Source organism: Protopterus annectens, chromosome 6.part0 (genome assembly GCF_019279795.1).
Source record: "Protopterus annectens isolate FY-2018-M chromosome 6.part0, PAN1.0, whole genome shotgun sequence".
NCBI classification, from domain to species: Eukaryota; Metazoa; Chordata; order Ceratodontiformes; family Protopteridae; genus Protopterus; species Protopterus annectens.
In genome coordinates, this window is record NC_056737.1 from 1,918,324,817 (window position 1) to 1,918,346,974 (window position 22,158).

Here is a 22,158-nt window from a genome sequence, read left to right on the forward strand (position 1 = left end):
GCCGGTACCTGCTCAGCGGCTCCGGACCCATCTGCGAGATTAGCTTCCGAGGCTCCAATACCTTGAATATCCAGTGGCATGGCCGACTCCACATGGGTCGCGGCCTGCAACTCTAAAGTAGCGGGCATCAGGGGCTGTGAATGCGCCTCACTGAGAACCAGCGACTGGCTTAGGAGAAGCTCCTAAGTCGATTTTGGGCCTTGGTTGTTTTTCTCTATCCTTTTCTTTGCATTTTTTGTAAACTCCAGTAGTCGGATGACTATCTGATGACATTTCAGGATAATTAAACCGGCATTCAAAATAGTTTAAAGCAAAATGATACCGATGCTTAGTACTGGGTTGGTTAAATCTAGCACAAAACCGACAACCAGTAATGTTGTGATCAGGGCCTAGGCAAGGAATACAGTAAGAATGAAAATCCTTATGAGGTATTTGCTTTCCACATGAAATACAATTATTAACTTTTTCTGACATCGGTCTGGAGCAAGAAAAAAGTTTCCACAATGGGGTACTTAGCTTTATCGAAGACTTTGGATCTGAAACTCAAACACGAAAATCTCAGGAGTCGGCCGATCGGCACTTGCGAACTGCTTCGGCTTCGGGCACCGCGCAGCAAAAAAGACTGAAGAAAATGGCGTCGGCTGCTTCTTTTATACCCCTGACGACCTGACATCAGGAAAGGGGCGACGGCAGCCGACGCAGGACCCACGACTTTGGAATTCAGGCCGGCTGAGGGCAACCTGGCAGCAGGATTACCCAAATGTAATAACTGAAACAGTGAAACACGAAGAACATCATTGTGTGCTAATACAACACTTATGCAAAAGATGTTCTCATATTCTTCCCACTACTCTCGTGACTCGTCTCATGGATACAAAGAGGGAAGCCCCTGACAAGGAGATAAAGTCAACTGTCTCACCAACAGACCAGACAGTATTCACCCAAATACCCCATTGATGAAGAAAAGATACTATATTTAGGAAGAAGAATGTAGAAGATGGAGAGATTTTTTTTCGCTAGATGCCCCCGTACACCTGCCAGCCATCAAGCACCCCATCAGACTTGTGCTCATTTATTCTCCTGTGGTGTGGAGTTTTAAGATCCGTTAGGCTGAGACATCTAGAGGAGGTATCAAGGATTTTGTGTTCTGACAATGAGAGCATTTTCCCTAGACTTTCTCCTGGGTGAAGGGGCAAGCTACCCACATCAATGTCAGGAATTGCAATGCCCTTCCCCCTGCAACTGCATGCAACATGGACTCAGTGTTGAGGACTACCACCAGGTGGTGGCTTAGTGAGCCATAAGCCCACATTCAGGATGCCCAATGCAATGATGCTCCCTTCTCTGAAGGGCTGCACCTACATATGTCCTGACCTGCCCTGACAGCCTCCCTCAGGATGGGAATACCCATCATCCACTACCAGAAGCACCCAAATAACTAGTCAAACTCAAATCACCTGGGCAGAAATCAGAGCATTATCCAATGGTGGCAAAGATAGTAAGAATCTTGACCTGAAACTCTGAATTCAGGACTTACCTGCTCCTACAGTCCTGTTTCTTGCAAGTCCCCTCCTAGCCATTCCTCCATGCCCCTCTTTCTGGAAGAGCACCCAAGCATACAGTCCTCCCTCTCCATGCATGGATCAAACACGGATCAGAAGTTTGCCAAATGATACAGGGCTGTCAGGGATCAGAACACTGTGGCTAGTGGTGTTTTTCTTTTAACCCTAAACCCCATCCCATACATACTGATAATGTTATCAAGCTGGGCAAGCAATGGGGAGTACCTCTGAACATGAGCCCTGCCTCGGGTCCACAGGGTGGCCACAGTTTCTCTCATCCTCCTATCCACCCAACCCGGTATCATCTCTCTGAACTCCTGCCTCTTCCAGAGTCCTAGTAAAGAGACAACCGGCATGGTCCCTCCCCTCTAGGATAAGCATGCCCATTTCCCTTACCAGTACAATCAGATGCCTGAGTCACTAATAAAACTCATGTCACCTCAGGGTTTTATCACTCTGCATCACCAGGCTTGCCACTGAAAAGAAAGATGCTGTAAACTGTGGTATGCAAAAAAATAAATACATTGGAATGACCTGTACTCTTGTGAACTTGTAAATATTTCAAATCTAAACAAAACAGGGTAGGCAAATATATCAGTTTGTATTGCAAATAAAATGCAGAGACATGAATAAGGAAAGTACCAAGAAGGCAGTAGACAGAAAAATTAAGTGATTTGTTCAGGGTCCAACAGTAGACTATAGTCTATGCTGACACCTCATTTTAAATTTGTGGCTCTGCTCCTGTACTGGAATTAATTCTGCATACAAATTTACAAATGGCAAGTGGCTCCCTGAGAAAAATGTTTAAGTTCTAAAAGTACTAAAGATGGAAAATTATGCAGTTCTATCACTGGTGTGTCTTCTCCAGCATGTCTGTTTGTCAGAAATCATCAACTTCAAAACAGCCTTTTGCCACACTTACATGAAAGACATTTTACAACAGTCTTGCATGTTGGTGTAAGTCAGTATTAAAAAATAAACAAAAAAAATCTTTAGTTTCAAAATCGTCACTCTGCACTAACACACACAAATAAGGAATATCTATTTACATTTCTCTAGTTTTCAGCTACATTTGCTAGGCACAGACTATAATTTTATAAATTTGTTACATTTAATAATTCAAGTCCTATATAAATAATTTTTTTGTAAATAATAGTAAATCAGTGTTTCCTGTGTTCAGCTCCATGGAAATATACTTCTAGCTTAGTAATACAAGTCTGAATACATTAACAGGTCTTTACAGCTAAATGGGGAAGAAATTAAAACACTGAGACTAACTTTAGGTTAAGCAGATGAAGAAAGTCAGCTGATTTTACAGCTCTAAAAAAACTTGCAACCCATGTTTTTGCATAAATGTCTATGAAGAAAAAGATAAATGCCTAGGATATTGGTCAGCCATCAATCAGCTTTAAGAACTCAGACTTCAGAATTCTGTTACAATGAGAAAAACACCATAACCTCTACTTGAGCAGTCATGCCTCGTGGATCTGTAATTTATTACCATGGCAAAGGTGCTGCTGTATGACGATGTAAAACAACTGTATCCTGCAGTTTGCACCACACCACAAAAACTGAATGCTTTTCACTGGGTTAACAACTGCTTAACTTTTTTAAAGTACTTTCAGGTACATAAAAAGCTGCCTTGACTGGCTTGCTCCTTCACCATATACACAGCCTTAATGTTCAAACACATTCTTGTTTTACCCCATTCCTATATCATCACTCCTTTTAAACTTTGAGGTTTATCTCTTCAATTATCTGTTACCATTTGGAACTGCTACTCAAACTTGTTGGCACACTGAATCGCATAAAAATTCTAAATTTTGCCAAATATCTGTTACACATAAGTTTACCTACATAATTATAAATAAATTCTCTACTCACCAGAAAGAACCATAAAATGCACACTGTATACTGAAGTATATAATTTGGTTAAGGATGAAGACACATTCCACTAAGGTGAGGAAATAATGACCAGAACTCATTTCCTTAAAATGAAATGTGGGTATCAGAAAAAAAGTCCCAAAACTCCTGTTAATGAGTCAAACAACTCAACATCCAACGAGAAAGCTATTCCTAATCAGCATTTGTTATACCAGAATACTCCTTGGCCGTGAATCCTTCAGGAATATTACTAATTCTGGATAAATACTAGTTTCCTCTTACCACACAGTGATAGCATCTTCAAAAGGAAATGTTTTGCTACACCTTCAGCAATATTACAAGATGTAAGCATGGAGAGCTCTGCATTATTAGTAAAACAAGAATTACAATAACTGCATGCTTCTTATAAGCACATGAAAGCAAAGTAACACATTATACCTGTAGTAAAATGTCTGCAATACTCTGTTCAGGAAGCAAATGAAAAAAACAAGATGAGGAGGGAACTGTGAGACCATGGACCAACTCTCAAACATTCCCCCTGGCAAAGACATATAACTTGTGCTGTAGTGCAGTAGCGATGGCCAATGTCTTGTAGAGGGCCCGTTTTGATATAAAAAAAAAAGTGAAAAATGTCCTATCTGTATTGTGGCCTAATTTTCAGGGCCTGTCAACAGCAGCTCTTCTTTTAGTGTTTTATAAAATATCAGGTAAGAGACAGGCCTGCTAGTTAAAACACGGAAATATATTATTTAATGGTTTATAAACTGAATAAATTCTTAATACTGGCACTGCTCACTGACATGTCACTCCCATGAACTAGATATGAAGATTCCAATCATCACTGTAACACTAAGCAAGCCCGGACTCGGTAACTATCACACACACCACTTGTATACTACAAGGTAAGAGGAACGGACACAAAGTAGCTGAAATGCTAAAGAACACTAGCGCATGCATGCACTACATACAAAACATTTCCCCCCATTTCACTTTTCTATTTTTTTGCTTAACTACTCAAAAAAAAAGAATGAACTATCCTGATGACACATAAAAGCACCATAAACCAAGGCAACATATAAAGAACACATGGACATGTATTGACAAGTCCATTAGGTTAACAGCAGGAGTTACCACTTTATGCAACTTCTTGGTCAAAAAGATTGAAATGCATGCTAATTATTAGAACATACAAGGCAATTCCTTAGTAGTGATCCATACGGACTCTGATGCAGCTATTCTTGACTAAACCCTACAAAGGGAACAAGGTGGGACATGTTAGACTTACTGGGCTTTTACGACCAAGGTGAATGGGTGTCTTCATTCCATGTTACAGCAAATAGAGCATCAAAAGTCTTTGTGGCAAAACTGCAATGGATATGTAGGTCACAACTAAAACATCAAGTTGCAAGTGTGTACCAGCACTTAAGCAGCAGGTCTTAACACCAGAAAATACACAACATACATAGTTCTTAACTTTTAAAAATGTACACCTATGAAAAGTGTATGCACATATTTTGCAGAAATATTTCTATTTAAAAAGTCTGCTCTTTCCTGCATTTGTAAGACTTGGCAGTCAAGTATATGTGATCAAGTAAAACAGAACTCCAAAATTTCAAGAGCATAGTGAGCACAGGATTTTAGTGCCCCTTCTTTTCACTCGGTGGCTGCAGTTTCTCAGTTTTATGGTCCTTCACTTCTGTGTCTGAGGCAGAGTCCTCAAGGTCATGGCCTTGTTGCTGTTTCAGCCAAATTTCAGAGTAGAGCCCTCCTTTGGCTAACAATTCATCATGCCTGTAAGATATAATTATTCAATGATGACTGGTAATATTCAGTGAAATAAATGACAAGTTCAAAAACTACAACAGACTTTCAGAATAACAGATGAAAAAAAGTCCAGTCAATTTTGATCTGAGTAATGAAAGGAAACATCACAAAAATAATACTGTTTTAAGACATGCCAACAAACTCTGTATGAACCAAGAACATGAAGAACCTGTACAGTTTCAAGTCATGGCTTTTAAAAGAAGCCTGACTATAAAAAAATAAGTGTGCACCAAAACCCGATTCTATCAACTTTATGATAGTCCAGAGGCATATAAAGTACAGTAGTTTGTAAATAGACTTACTCAAGCCGAGACCACTAGAACAGTAATTCACAGTATTTGGGTTATAACCTGCTTTCCCTGATCTCCAAGCTAAACATTCTTAAAAGCAATGACATCCTTTCCTATTAGTACTGAGGAAGATCCTGCACCAGAATACACTGACGTAGGTATGTTCATGGCTCCTTTAAATATCATACATTAAAAGTTCATATCAGTTTGAATCAGAATTCTCTCCCAAGGAAGAGTGGGAATTCTCTCCCAAGGAAGAGTGGATACAGCAAACAAGTATTTGACCAAACACCACACAGCTTTTTATACCAACTGCAAAACACTATGTGAATCTACATTAACATATGTCTAAGGAATAATTAAGTATGCTGACACAAAACAAGATTGTTTGAAGTACAGCATCAAAATCATAAAATCAAATGTGATGGTTGTTTTACTTTAGTACTGCATTTATGGCATCAAGTACTACATGTTAAAATATTTGGTATCTATGTGCAAATATGCTGTAGAGGTTCCTAACCAGGAATGACAACTAAAAGGCAGATAATACTTAGAAACAGCAGCATACTTCCAGTAATATTAATGCTGTGATAGAAAATGAAAGAACTTTAAATCCTAAATAGAAATGCGTGTGTGTTGTGTGCTCATGCTCAGATGAGTATTTTCCTCTAACACAGATAAGCAAAAACAATCAAAAAACAAAACAAAAAACTAACATTACATGCAGACATAATTTAGCTGAACAGATATATAATTAGGGAAAGGGTTTTTCTTAAGGTAATGTATACGGTTAAAGTTAGAGCACGAGTAAAGTAGCCCAAGTGTGGTGAATTACAACTTTCATTCTTCGATGAGGGTAAATACGGTATTCTATTTTTGTAAATGATATGTTTTCTCACTTTAAACTTGGTTATATTTTATTTGTAGTTTTGTTTGCCATGTGACTTTAGCTAATGGTTTAAATGACTGGTATCTGATAAAGTCTCTAGGTGGTGGTAATCTCAGGCAAAAGCTTTTACCAATAAATCTGTGTTAAAAAACACTTGGATAGCTCCTTTTATTTCCACCTGTGGATTTGGATTTTGGCTTTGTTTGGTGGCATTCCAGCTCTAAAAAATGGTGCTCAAGTTGTTTTGTTTCTTTGTAGAGAAGGAAAGGGCTGGCTAGGATTCATCCATTCAACAGTGCACCAGTAATGACAATATGATACTAGAAAAAAATGAAGTGGATGGTTGAGGAGGTTCTTCTGATTTTGATTTGTGTACAGAAAGAAGTGTTCCTTAAATTTTTGGTTCAGTTTGGATAAAAAAGATGACTACTTTACACTTCATAGTTCCGTTTTCAAATTCTTACAGGATTGAACTCAGTGAAAATGAAGGTGTCATTAAAAACTTGTTGAACTCTAAGAATATGTTCAAAGAGCAATAATCTGTTTCATCTAAAATGAAAAGGCTGCAACTGGACAATTTACATTTTGATGCAAGTCTCACAGATAAAAAGAGTCCACACAAAGGCCTTTAAATCATTAAGGACCCTACTGGTAACTATCTGAATTTTTAGCCTCTTGGAGCAAAATTAATGAATGTGCTGGTTTTACTTATAACAAGCTGCTAGCTGACCAGGTTAATTTAGAAATGGAAAAATGTAATGATTATGATCTATGTACATATAAGTTGAGTTTGGCTAGTAGTAAAATTTAAATTGTTTCCAGTCTTAAGATCATGCAAAACAAGACTGGTGAGGAAGAGGAAGTGATTCTGTTACATAAAAACAAATCTCCCAGAGATGTAAATGACTATAAAGCAATATCAAATTCAATTTTAAGTACTTCTAGTTCCGCAGATGCAGTTACAAAACACAAAGACATGTGCATTGCATTCAAAATAATATGAAAGCTATTGAGGAAACTGTTACAAAGAAATGATAGTGATCTTCTTTTTAGTACACAGTTTACCAATCAGAAGTCGACAACCCAATCAAGTTCTTTCTGAGGTCAGAAAACCAGAAAGGACCTACCACAGACAGTAGTAGTAACCCAGAATAGGAATTATCCAAAGCAACTAAAGCAGAACAATGGACAGAAACTGCAAACATTAATGACTGCACCTATGAACTTTAAAATTTACAATTTGTCACTTAGAATTTTAAAAGTTCAAGAGACTGAAGTTCTATCATTTTTTTATTTATCCCTTTGCATACAGCCAGTGCGGTGTATACTTTAATCACTTTAAAAGACTGCACTTACAAGTTATTTTTTCTATATTATTCAGTAACAAAAGTAATTTGGGGACCATCAACAAATATTTGTACAGAAGTAGTACATTTAATTCCCTGTTGAATCCAGTGATTAATTCCTTTAAGAAAATTTATGAACTGGATGTGCAGGGACTTTTAAATAGTAAACCAAAAAAGGTGTTTTCTAATTTAAATAAAAGTCAAAGAACTGAAATGTGTTTTTTAAATGACAGAGGTCTTAGACTGATCAATACAGATAAGTGTATGTGTGTGCGCGCGCACCTGGGGAGGTATGGTGGTAACAAATGTAGAAATATTTAACAATAAAATTAATATGTTACATTCTGACAAATTTTTACAAATATGCATGATGACTTATAAAAAGGGATGTTTAGACAATGAGGTTAACATTACTTGAAGGCATAATGCCTAAAGAAAGAGTCAGTTTATTCAGTTAATAATCCAGTTTGGGGAGTTATTTCTGGTATGTCAAAGACCAACAATGACAAAAAGAATCCATCACTGAGACCTACAGTCTCAGTCAGTGGTTCTAAGATACAACCTCAGACTTTCTTTGTTGATCTTATTTTAAAAGAAATTGTGTTGAAGCAAAATTCAAAGATTCTTTAGACATCAGAGAAAAATTAAAAAAAAAAATGTCAAAGTGAATGCTTCTGATATTTGGCCTTGGGTGATATTAAGTCTCCATACACTACAATTCCAAATGGCATGGGGATGGAATGGATAGTCATCATAGCCAAAAGTCTTTTGGAAGTTGGATGGAATATAGTTAACTAAAGTCATATTGGTTACGGAATGTATTGTCCAAGTACTTCACAATTACTATTTTCGTTTTAATAGTACAGTTTCTACACAAATGAAGGCGATGGCTATGGATACCACAATGACACCACATTATGTCTTGAACTGGCACAGTGGGAAAATTACTTTATTTATACAAGTAACTTTTACAATTTTAAATTCTTTGTCATTTTATTGATTTATTTTATATGAAAATGCACACTGAATGGTTTAACAACATATTTACATTTTATTAATAAAAAACTCCTGACTTTTTAGATTTTAATTATACATACAGAAGGAACTGTGTTTTTTCCATTGCTATGCATCTTTACAAACAGAATAATGCTGACATAGCCTGTTTATTTGCATTAATTATAAGAATTTTGGTAGCAATGTTTACTTGAATTAAGACCAAATGCATTCTACTTATTAAAAACAGCACAATGAAAAGCGAACATACCAGGAAAAGGGTTTTGACATCAGATGATAAACTGGTCAAAACTTTTAAGACTGAATTGCAAGGCATATTTGTGTCAAAAGAACACCCATTGGTATCTAAACGCTAAACAGTGTGGATGAATAAAAAGCTAGTGAGGTTGCTGCAAGTAATCACTGGAATACGGTAATATCTTTAAAATTTTCGACATATAGTCAAGGAAACAATAACAAACTGGAACATAACAGGCAGATTTAAGTGCTGACCCAAATATTACTGAAAAACTGTGACCAAAATCAAAGTTTGTAAACTAAAGGAGTAAGAGTATAAAAGACTTGTGTGAAAGAAAATACATTTTTTAAGTGTCCAACAGGAAAGGAACTTGTGTCTTGCATATAATAAGTGTAGGTCCATAGCAGAATGTCTCAATTCTCATTGCGCAATTAGTAATACTTCCTATGATTCGCCCGTTTTTTTTAATCTACAATTCTGTTTTTGTTTATTTTTTCATATGGCTAAGAAGAAAAGGAAATTGAAAAACTGGAGTATATGATACAAAGAATAAATGATTTGTGATTTCTATAAGCACAGAAAGCATGTACAAATTTGAAGAAATTTGTACTTTATGTTACTGATCACGATGTTGACAATTCAAGGGGGGGGGGTCAAAGAACTGGAATTGGACAGTAGGGAGAATTACTGGCGGGTACTGTGCCTGTGCTCCCTGAAGATTAATTTTAACTGTAATTTTAAAAGTTATTAAAGAAGAAACATTTGAAATTAAAACAAAAATGCCATGTTAATTTAGAGAAATAATTTTAAATATTTTTAATGCAGGAAAATGTTTTACTTAACTTTTGTTTAAAATGTGTCATTTTAAATTTTGAAAAGTTATTTTGGTTATATTTTATTGGTAGTTTTGTTTGTCATGTGACTCTAGCTAATGGTTTAAATTATTGGTGTGTTCAAGGAACTGTTGCCTAGTGAAGTCACTGGTTATTGTTAATCTAAGATGAAAGCAATTACCAATAAACCTGTATTACGAACTCCTATAGACAGTTCCTTTTATTTCCACCTGTAGATTTGCATTTTAGTTTTGCTTGGTAGTATCCCAGCCCTAGGAAATGGTATTCCAGCTGCTTTGTGGTAGTAATTTATGTTGTTTAGGGTGATTTGAGCATGTACAAGTTCAAATTTGGTGTCTCAAGGAATCACATCTGAGGTGATGATATCCTAGGCAAATACTGATACTCCCTCTACAACTGACATCAGATCTGAAGACATGACAGGCACTAAACCCAGGAAGACAAGGAGTGCTTTAATTGCTTTGAAAGCACGTCTATAATTACACACATACAAATGTGTTCAAGTTGCAGGAAGGCTTCAGGTTCACAGATTTTAAACATTCCTGGCAATGACTCAAACCACTTTAAAGTGTTCTGAATCAGAATTTGCAAGGTTGGAATGTCCTGCAGGCAGATTCTGTCTAAAAGGTACTACAGGGACAGCATACATTTTAGCTAGAAAGTGAAAACTTGGTGAGATAGTTGCAAATCATCCCTGGCAAAACAGGAAAGCTTAGCAGCCATCTTGTCCCAGTATGAGATACACTGGATCCTCCTAGAATGACACCTACATATCAAATTATTAAAGCTAATTACCTTGTCTTTGAATCTTGGCATCACTCTGGGTGATGGAAAAAGTAATTCAAGACCATTGTCCTTCCTGTCTTTGACACATGTATACTAAGCTCAGTCATATCTTTCTGCATGCCCCTCTGGGTACAGCACCCAAAGCTATTCACCCCACATGTAAACCATTATCAGGTTATAATTGCATCTGCTAGGATGGAGGGACCTAAGAATCCTTATAACATTTTGATCCTAGACAACTATCATCTTGTTCTTATTCATCCTGGTGAGAGTAGTATTCCTATGCCTGACAATAGAGTTACCTAAATATTACTAAAACAGTACTGCTTCACTGCATTTGTATACTGGTTTACACTGCTTTAACTGTATTTTTTATTGCTAGACAGTTTCATTACTGTAATTGCAGTTTTACTGAATTACTTAACTGTAAACTGCTTTTTCATACTGAGAGTTGTATTTTCTGTTTGTGAGTGCTCTAGCTGTGCTTTCCTGTGTATTTCTTGTGAGGTTTCTGTGTTCTAGTCAGGAAGCATAGTCTGGATAGAGACCTGCTGTTATCCAGGCCTGGTTGGTTTGCTTGTTGAGTTTCCTGTGTTTCTGACAGCCATCTTCTGCTGATAGAGAACACAGAACACTGTGGGTAAGTTATTAACTGGAAATTTTCTCCATTTGTTAAACATCTGTTTGTTCCGATTTCCTGACAAGGAGTGTACCATATAACTGATTTGTTATCAGTTAAAAGTATTCTCTAGAGTCTCCTTGCTCATTTATCTGTTTATTCATAGGTTCATAGGTTCATAGATTAGTACTAAGCTAACTGCCCTTGTGAGCCATTTTAAGCCTAGCCAATAATCCTTTGTGAGACTCAAACCCTGCACCTTGTGTTTGCAAGGCAAACACCTTAACCATTAGGCCACCCTTAGTGGCTCACTGCTGTTTTTCTGCTGAGATAAACATTTCTGTAGTGTTTTCAGAGTAAAATAGTCTAGCTAGTAGCTGTAATGGTCTCCACCCCCAACTGGTGTCTTGTTCTTATACTTGGTGGCTTTGCAGTTGTCCAACCCTATTGTAAATTTGACCTGGGACACTCCTCCCAGTCTAGTGTCATTAGCTCATTCTACCTAATACAGACAGAACATTTGAGAAGGCCAACTCACTTAGGTTGTTAACCTTAGATTATCTTCTGTTCCTTCATTCTCCCTTTCCACTTTAAGAAAAAAAAACTTTGCTAGAATCTCCTTGTGTTCTGACTGAGTGTGCTTTTCAGCTGATAAGTATATTTTTTGGCACTTTTTAACTGTTCAGAGTTGAATAAAACAATAACTGAATTCAGTTCAGAATACAGTTTGAATAAATTGCATTTATTTTAACTGTACTTGCTTTAATATTGCAACACACTCAAGTGTGCTAGCTTGCACTGCACTTGAATTGTTTATAGTGCTATTTTAGCTGTTTTTCTGTAACAAAAAAATCTAAGCTTGTATCCTGCCTTTCCTGTAACTAGTTTAGCCCAGATACAGATTTGCTGTATCCAAGACTGTATGCAAGCTTCTGAGACCCCCAAGCCTTTTTGTGCTGCAGGGAAGCCTTCTAGCTTGTCAATGGGAGTGGTAAGCACTGGGTAGCCTATCTACCACAAGAGGAGTAGTTTCTGGCCCAGAAATTGTAGTTTATTGGCCGTTTGGGCAGTTTTTCCATCTCTTTCAACTTTCTGGTTTAAAAGCCCGCATTTGCACTTGTTTTCTGCCTTTCCTGTAACTAGTCTGGTCCAGATACAGATTTTCTGTATCCAAGACTGTTTGTAAGCTTCTGAGTGGTGCCAAAGTCTGCTCTTCAATTTTTCCCTTAGATCTGCTACTCTCCTCTCCTGCACTTATTAGTCTAGCACTTTACCAGACTTCTTGAAGCAATTATTTTAGCACACAAAAGTGCTATCAGCACTATACATTCTACAAGGAAACAGCTCCAGTATTTATTAATGCTCACCCCTCCAAGCATGTCTAAAGGTCAAGTTCCCTGTGTCTTCTCCTATTAACCTGTTGAACCTGGGCATTATGAGGCAATGTAGCAACTGCCTCATGTACACTGACAACCTTCTCCTCTTACCACCCAACACTCAGACTTGTGAGAAATGCACTTATATACCCAAACTGGAAGCCACGCAATCTCCAGCCAAGACCAGAATATCTGGTCAAGAGAAGGTCAACACTTGCACCACACCACATAGAACACACAGCCCTCCAGAACACACACCAGCACTGCCTTTACATAAAAACACAAAGCAAACACCCATCTTCATGGAAGCTCTCAATAAAAATCTACTCAAACAGCAGAGACCTCCTATGCAGAAATGCACTTGACCACCACAACACAACACTAATCACGAGACACATAACTCTCCTAAACAGTGTGCCACTCAACCAAAGCCTCTAAGGCAAAAACAGCATGCCCAATACACTAGTCATACGTGACACGATAATGAGGCACACTGATGTCCGACTCACTAGGCTGAATAAGGAGAAAGTAACAGTCAGCTGCCTGTCAGGTGCCAGGATCTGCCAAATAACACACGCACTCAGGTTCCTCAACAACATGTACAAATATGAATCTGTCATTGTTCATGTGGGTGTGAATGACCCGAGATGTACCTCCCTGGACTGCATGAAAAGAGACATGGAAGAGCTCTTGGATTATGTAGCCCAGGAGGGCATGACCCTAGCCCTGAGCAGCATCCTACATCATCCAGAATTATACCACAGTACAAGCAGAAAATGACTGATTTCAACAACTGGCTAAGTTTCTGGTGCCATTCTAAGGGGATCCAGTATCTGTCTGCCTGGGATGACATGACTGACAGACCTCGATGCTTTGTCAAAGATGGCCTGCATCTGTCACCCCTGGGCTTCTGGATACAGGCCAAGGCTCTTGCCAACCCTATAGTGCCTTTTTTAAGCGGTGTTCCAAAGACCAAATTACCACCGTAACAGCTACAAACAAATGCAATCCGAGGGTCATGCTGCTCAATGCAAGAAGTCAATCTCAAAATGCACTCACTCGAAGCACTACTTAAAATGGAGAACATCGACATTCATGCTGTAACAGAGACCTGGTTCAAAGCAGCAGAAAGCACCCCTGCACTACCAGGCTACAACTCATTCCACACCTTTCAGCCCCAGAACTTGGACTGAAGCTCCAAATGAGGTGGTGTTTCCATATTCATAAAGGATGTACACACCTCCAGATTGGTAGCCCAACATAACATATCAGAGGGACTTCAGGTGCAGCTAACATTGGGTAAGACAGCGATTCAGGTCAGCCTGCTATAGGTCCCCAAACATGTGCCATGACTCACTCCACATGCCTAAGCACCCTGGAGAATATTAGGGTCCAACCTAACACTCTCATACTGGGCGACTTCAACTACCCCTCCATTAACTGGAAAAACTACTCAAGTACCAATACACTTGCCCAACGTTTCCTGGAATTCATTAATTCCAATGACCTGGACCAGCCCATTCTTACCCCCCCCCCCGGGAACTATCTCCCTATTAGCCTGACTAATCTGATATGCAAAGCTATGGAACCATATGGACCTAATAAACAAGGATATAAGGAATCTCCAGACTCTGGATCCCACACAGTTTGGTTTTGTGAAGGGTAGATCATGCCTGCTCAACTTCTTTGAGTCAGTCACCAGAGCTGTGGATGAGGGCAAGGTGGTTCATACAGCCTACTTTGATCTGGCCAAGGCCTTTGATACTATTCCCCACTCAGGAATCAGAAAAATTCACTAAGCTAGCCATCAACCCCTACATCACTAGGTGGGTTGCAAACTGGCTCACAGATAGGACCCACAGTATGAAAGTAGCTGACTCCAAGTCAGACCGATGACCAGTCATGAGTGGAGTCCCACAGGGTCCAGTCCTCGGTCCTCTCCTGTTTGGTATCTACTTCTCTGAAATCCAGGCCAACACAAAAGGCCTCTGGCTGACAAAGTTCGCAGACGATTGCAAGTTGGGAGCTATTACTAACTCCCCAAGTGATGTTGACATCCTACAGAAAGGCCTCACTGAGACCAACGACTGATGTCAGAACCATAGCCTTAAGCTCAATGCCAAAAAATGTGTCATCATCCCTTTTGGAAAACACCCAATTCCCATGAATTACCACATCAATGGTAGTCCACTGAACACAGAAAGCATTATAAGAGACCTGGGAACACAGGTTGACAGCAACCTTTGTTTTGACCACCACATTGCCACTGTGGCACATCTCATTACTACGGCTTTGGCATCCAGGAAGAAAGAGGTCATTATCTCCCTCTACTCTTCCCACATTAGGCCAGTCATAGAGTACAATGCACCATTTGGCATGTACATCACTAGACACTTAGAACAACTGAAGAGGCTGCAAAAGTACCTCACAAAGAGGATCCTAGGCCTTAAACACTTGTCCTATATGGACAGACTCAAAAAATTCCAACTATCCTCTGTCTCATATTGCCTACTTGGAGGCAATCTCTGCTTGACTTACAAAGCCATGTCTGACCCAGCTCTGTTAGAAATGGTACATCTAAAGAAATCTCAATCCCTCTGCACCACATGTTCCAGACACCTCAACCTCATTACCACAATCAACAGAACATGCTGGAAGGACAGGTTCATAACCCAGAGACTGCCCATGCTATGGAATAGATTTCCCATACATGTCAAACAGAACACTTCATTGGCCCTCTTCAAGACAAATCTTGATGAGAAATAGAAAATTCACCCCGGGGATCACTCCAGTGGCTCTACTCAACAGAGGCACTGGGAACTAACGTCAGGTGGCATGATGCCAGGGTAATCCTATGGGCTAGGCTCGTAAAGGCTCCAGGGCCATTAGCCTAGTACATACCTATGAACTATGCTCATATGCAGTCTCAATGAGTCTTAAGAGCTTGTAGTCTGCACCTTTGTAACTCCTATAGGTGTGTACTGACAGTGGATGTGCAGGATGAAGACGGGTGTGCTGCTATGTATTAGCTGAGACTTCTTAGACCTTACTCTGAGACTTCGGCAGTATTCTCTTAACTACAGTGCAATGAAAAAGTATTTGCCCTCTTCCTGATTTCTTATTTATTTGCATGTTTGTCACACACAAATGTTTCAGATCATCAAACAAATGTAAATATTAGACAAGGATAACCCAAGTAAACACAAAACAAGAAGTTATGTACTCAGCATAACGTTCGATGTATGTAGTCCATCTCGCCTCACATTCTTACCTGTGGGTTCAGTGCTGAATATCGGCTCCGACTCGGCCAACTTTTCTAGTTTGAAGTCTTTCATTGGCTGGGCTAAACAGGTATCCCATGGTGCACTGCTCCACATCCCCAGATCTAGTTTGCTGCATTAGTCATTCATACCTCATGCATACACAACATCCAGATAAAAAGAATAAGCTTAAGTAAAGGGAACTCTGTAAATAACAACCTAACCTTCAGATCCTCCAGGAAGGGGGAAAGGTGGGAGGGTAAGTAAGAATGTGAGGCGAGATGGACTACATACATCGAACGTTATGGTGAGTACATAACTTCTTGATGTTATGTAGTCCTATCTCACCTACATTCTTACCCGTGGGACAGCGTCCCTAGCACCTACATCCTGGGTGGCTCATAGGAAAACACTCCTGAGTACTGTGGAGCCAAAGGACGACCTGCTCTGGAAAGCACGTCCAATTTGTAATGAGAAACAAATGTGTGAGGGGAAGCCCAAGTAGCTGCAGCACATATATCATCCATCGACAATCTGGCTTGATAAGCTGTGGATGCAGAAACAGCCCGAGTAGATTGAGCCTTGACCGGAAACGGCAGATCATTTCCTCCTGCGTGGTAGACGAAAGAGATGCAACTAGATATCCATCTGGAAATGGTGAGCTTAGAGACCGGGGACCCAATTTTGTTGATCGAAAAGGAGACAAATAATTGCTCAGACTTCCTAGGTTCTCACATATAAAGCTAGTTATAACAAACACATTACACTGAGATTCATGCACATCAATGTTTTTTCTAATGTTGCTCGAGATGCCACAATACAAAGCAGCCATCAGAGAACTGAACAGGAAACTTACAGTTTCAGAAAATATTAATACATTTTGCATTGACACACAAAAAGTAAAAGTACAGCAGTGTGAAGTGTCTAACACTTTTGAAAACTTTTGGCTGATTAGAATTGTGTTTTGTTTCTGGGCACTATTTGCATGGCAGTGTTAAATGTGCTACAGTTTTTAAAGATGTTACTTCACTTTGTCACATTTTTAATTTGAACTGGTAATAATAAATATATTAGGACTGTTAAAACTCCCTCGGTATTAAAAAATTACAATTGTGATCATAATTACTTGTTAATGTGCATGTGAAATGTATTCAAGACCTCTAGAACTCAAACTCATTAACAGAACTGGTTACGATAAGGTGACCAAGTCATTAGTTTCTGTGGTTGTGATCCATTTTTACAGTGACTGTCCCCAAAGAAAATAAGCCACATCAATAAATGTTTTTATTGAGAAGGCTAGACCTAATGGAGTCATACACTAGCTAAAGCTTAAGCTGCACTCTCAAAAGCAATAGCCTGAACTTTGTTGCAATGAGATATAGTAGTAAAAAAAGTAAAAATATGCATCTTTGGTACAGAGTTGGAGTAAATTGAAATCAAAACCCCAAACTTTCTTCTAAAGTAGTGACAAGGCACACAAGTCTTTCATTTTTTAAGCTAGTATTTTTATATTCACTTACAAGATTAAAGATATAAAGTATAGTCTCAATGGTACTTGCGTGTTATCGCAACCAGATTTTCGCACATGGTATCCTTTCTTCTCTTTTACTAAAACTACAAAAAAGGAGTGTGATCAGGAAGGGTGAACTGTTAAAAAGTCTTCTAGGATATTGGTGGTGGGTTTGTAAGACGATTAAAGGTTACAGTTTTAGGATTTGCGGGTAGCGTGCTTTAAAGACGTCACACGGTGAATTCAGCAAGCAGCTCAGTCTTCGGATATTAGCCTCAAGTCTGCACTCCTGCTTTCTGCTGTTGTAAACAAATCGAAATAAGTTAACTTCAGTTTTCCACAGCATCTCATCACTTTCACTCTGAAACAGAAAGCAACACTGAAATCCTCCTCCTCGACGGGATAGCTGTGTGCAAGAGTGATGTTAACCTACCATTCAGAGTGCTTTACAGCAGCAGAAAGAAAGCAGGACTCCAGACTGGAGGTTAATAATCTGAAGTCTGAGCTGTTCGGTCCGCCAAACAGAAAAAAAAAAAAAACGGAAAAGCCACATTATTGGTGTTCAACAGACGTCACAGATACTATTAGGAAAGTACCCCATACTCTTTGTAACTTTCACAAAAAAGGGTGCCTTAAGAAGGAGCTTGACTTTCCAGATCCTGTTTAAAACACATAAGAGGATCACAGTCGCCCTGAATTTGTGGTCAGTGTAATAGAGCACATGGATCCACGCGCTGTCTTTAAAAACAAAATGCATGCATGAAGAAATATCTGTCCCTCTCGCAGTTGGCTGCCAAAGTCCGGCTTCCGTTTCTTCTTCCTGCTCATGTTTAACTGGCAAAACCTATCAATACAAAGGTAATTAGGAGTCGACAGACACCTTCTTAGTCAACTATTCACTCTTTTCAAGAAGACATTAGGAGTTAGTGTTACAAATCTGGTTGCGATAACACGTAAGCACCGTCTCAATGAATAGAAACTTTCCCTTAGTTTGGGGAAAATATTACTTTTGACAGAATTTTTTTTCATTCTAATTCATATTACATTATAGTACTGCATAGCTGTGTATGAATATTAATAAGCCTTTTTAATTAGGTCAATGAAAATTCAATTATTTAGCAAATGTGCTAATTTGTTTACATGCAAAATTTAGTTGTTATGCCTAATGTTCATACCTTCAGTTTCGCTATGAAATATTTATCCAAATCTGAGAATTCCTGCCTGGTAGTTTGGTAAGTGAGTGAATATGGGCTGTCATGGTGGTGGGGGCTTTTTATTTTTCACTATATAAAGTGCAAGACAGAGTAGAAATTGGCAGAAGTTTATTCCAGTGGTCGCTACATTAAGTAATTAACTTTAGTACAAAGTAGTTTTATATAAAATAGTGTTATTTTTCAGGATGGCAAAGAACAGTTTGGGTGCTGTGATGATTGACAAGGATGGCAAATGTAATGCAAAGATGTTGTGTGACAGGACATCTCTGTACACAAAGCGTACAAATGAAAGGAGGGAAATGTTGTATATACTATACTTTCACAGCTGCTAAGCAAACTGGAATAAAATTACATTGGTAAGAAATGAGGATGCTAGGTAAAATAAAACATAATTCTGTTGGTTTTGTTATTGTGTATCAAAGACACTGCATTCAAACAACATAAGCAAGCATGCTCTGAGCAAGGGATAGGAAGAAATCAGGAGAATGGCTTTGATTTCTTTTACCACAATTTTATGAAAAGTTAGATAATGAAATAAGGTTAGCCTTGTTTCAAACTGATGAAAGGCATCTAACTAGTGTAGTACTACTTGGTTTGACAAAGACATTTAGAGGGAAGGTAACAGCCTAACTGAGGCACAAGGCTTTCAATTATGCTATCATGATAGTTGTATTTTGCCAGACAAGGCTTGTATTTGTGGAGGAAGATTGCCACTGGATGTTGATGAGGCTATTACGAGTGCAGTGGATGGAAATTTTTATTTTTAGAATGTGACACATTTATCCATTATAAAAGGCTGCTTCTTCCCCGTAGTGGCAGATGTAAGTCAGCAGAAAAAGAGGATGACGCAGGACATACGCCATTCCTTTGATCTTTCCTCCATTTCTGCTTCCTCTGTACAGCTTCTTTCTTCAGAAATCCTTTCAACTTCTCCCTGATAGCTATTTTATTATTTTTTTAATCTTATTTTTCCCCTCAAAATTATGGACTCCAAGGCATCTTATTGTGGTTGCTTTATAAAAGCAGAACAGGGTCCTAATCTGTGCATGAGACACCTCTTCATCAAAAATCATTGTGTATTGGACCGCTTGTTTACCAGCTTTGATGTTGTTTGCTAACCTTGAGATTCAGCAATACAGGCATTTTAGTATTCTAATATTAAGTACGATTATCATGCAGTAATTATGTAGAGTCCATGATTACAGATGTAGAACTTACTTTATCAATACACAAAACTGACAAATTTTACTAACAAATTACTTATAATAGGTAACAAATTTGAGTGACTAGAGTTTCTGAAGAACTGAATATGAATTTACTAACGGTATCGCCCAGCTAATATCAAAGACAGGCATGAGACAGATATGACTTCTGTTAAAGAGGTGCATATACATCTAGAAAGCAACACAAAACAAAAAAATGGCACTGCAGAACCTACTGACAAGAATGGTGGTGGATGAAGAATGTACTTTAAATGCATAGAAATTCCAGTACGTTGCGTCAGACTATTACACATTTATGATCCAAAGGTCTTGCAGTTTTCATGATCTACCTCTGACAACCAAGGGAACAGCAGTCAAAAGAAGAGTCAGGGGATGGGAAAGAGCTCTAGCTAGCTAAGTGTGGGGTCCCCTCTCTTGCCTCAGTCTTGGCTTACCTTCTACAACAGTTTGCTATAGCAGGTGTCTCCCACTAGGACTCTACCTCTGGGTTGTCATGTTGTATAGTGTGTCAGGACTGAACTGGTTACTTCTGCACACTGTAACCACAGACTGCAATGGCTCTGCTGTATTCTTTGAAATATATGCTGAGGTGGGTGTAAGGGTATACCCACATCAGAGAGATTTTTGGTCTCTCTTTATCCACTTCTGCTACAAACAAGAAGCTACGAGAAAGGAGAAAAAAATGACATCATAAGGTCTTCAGTACAGGTGGCGAGAATAAAACTGAAATGCTATAGTGATTCCAGCTATTGCCATACTCACCACCACACTACCAGAGCCATAAGCATGTTTGATGTAGAATTTTATGCTGCCACAGAGGACCTTGTCAGATGGAGTTCTTGTAAGTGTAACTGCGCTGGAAATTGTAGGTCTTATTTAGTTTTTCAGAACAGGTTAGTCCTTCCAAGCATGGTCTCTTTACAGCTAATCCTGCGGTGGTGTTAATATGGACAAGAAAGGAATCTGGCAAAGATATGGGGGAAATTACGATTAGAGAAACATAGTGTCATATAATGCAAAATGGGACAGACAGGAATGCAGTAGCAGATTTAAAACAAAACGGAATACAATATGTAAATATGGTTAGGAAGGAAAGGAAATTAAAGGAACGACACTGTTACAAATTGTATGTTCTGAATTAGTGTTTTAGCCTATAAAGAGGGACATAGTGCTCAATGATTAGGGAACAAATCTCAACAGAATCAGGGAGAATACAGAAATAATTAGGGACAATCAGGGACACTTTTAAAATATTAGTATTATTAATTTCAAGACACTTTCGGAATAAGTAAATGTGAAGTAGTATGCATTTTCTGTAGTAAAAGTGTATAATTCTAATTGTTGTAATTACTTCTTAAGTGTAATTCACCAACTTTTCTCCAAAGGTCATCAGTTAAGAATTAAGAGAGACAGAAGTAAAATTTGAGGCAAAATCAGGGACAATTCAATTTACATGAAAATTAAAATGTTATCAGGAACTTTTAATGTTTATTAAATTGTATATTTGTTTTGCATTTCAGATATCTTCAACTTAACTATAAATGAAATATAATATTTTTGTATTTTACTCTCTATAATCTCATACACTCTGAAATAAGCACTGCCCAGCAGATTCCCAGTCATCTCAGGCAGAGCAGATATCTGTTTAAATGTCTCACCTGAAGGATGGCACCTCGGTGATGCCGCAGCCCCTGATGCTGTGCAACAATGTCAGTACCAGAAAACGATTCCAAGTACTTGACGTGAGAATTTAATCCATCCCACCCCCTGTCTTTCCAGCATCAAGAATGACCGTGTTACTTGCTGAGCTACTGATAGTAAACCCAATGGAGTAATTCACCAACCTCATTGTCACAAGGGAGGGAGAGGATGCCTACATTTTTTAATGGTCTGGAGTTCTGGATTTAAAAACTGCTACTAGGACTATAATCATTTGAGCATAAGGATTTTTCCAAAAAGAAAAAAGCTCATATCTAATTTGTGCATTTTTGACAGCTAAAAGAATTCAAGCACCAGATCACTCAGATGTTTCCCAAGGCTGAAGCCACAGGCTTTCAAGGTATGCACAGTTGAATTTGGTAAGGTCTTGAACAGTGTTCAGCAAAAATTTCTACCCAAATGTCTGATTCAGTGCTCCTAAATCCAAGTGACTGATCAGTGATAATATGGTCTGCAATTATGGTCAGCATTCTTTTTTAGCCATGGATGTAAAAGTTTAAGCCATTATGAAAGATAAATATATCTGAAATTTTAAAGTGTTTTATAAAGA

The 22,158-nt window shown here is 38.5% G+C and overlaps 1 protein-coding gene and 1 long non-coding RNA gene across 2 annotated transcripts in view; one reads left to right on the forward strand and one right to left on the reverse strand.

Moving 5' to 3' along the window:
• Positions 1-732: 732 nt before the first annotated feature.
• On the forward strand, positions 733-2,070 carry LOC122804985. Its single transcript, XR_006365260.1, has 2 exons — positions 733-1,262; positions 1,295-2,070. It is a non-coding gene; the product is annotated as an uncharacterized LOC122804985 (long non-coding RNA).
• Positions 2,071-2,200: 130 nt separating this feature from the next.
• ABCB6 (ATP binding cassette subfamily B member 6 (Langereis blood group)) overlaps positions 2,201-22,158 on the reverse strand; it is a 1,916,984-nt gene continuing 1,897,026 nt past the window's right edge. Inside the window, exon 20 of the mRNA XM_044075230.1 lies at positions 2,201-5,237. Coding sequence (XP_043931165.1) covers positions 5,084-5,237 — 154 coding nt within the window. The 3' untranslated portion in view covers positions 2,201-5,083. The remainder of the gene's footprint in view (positions 5,238-22,158) is intronic.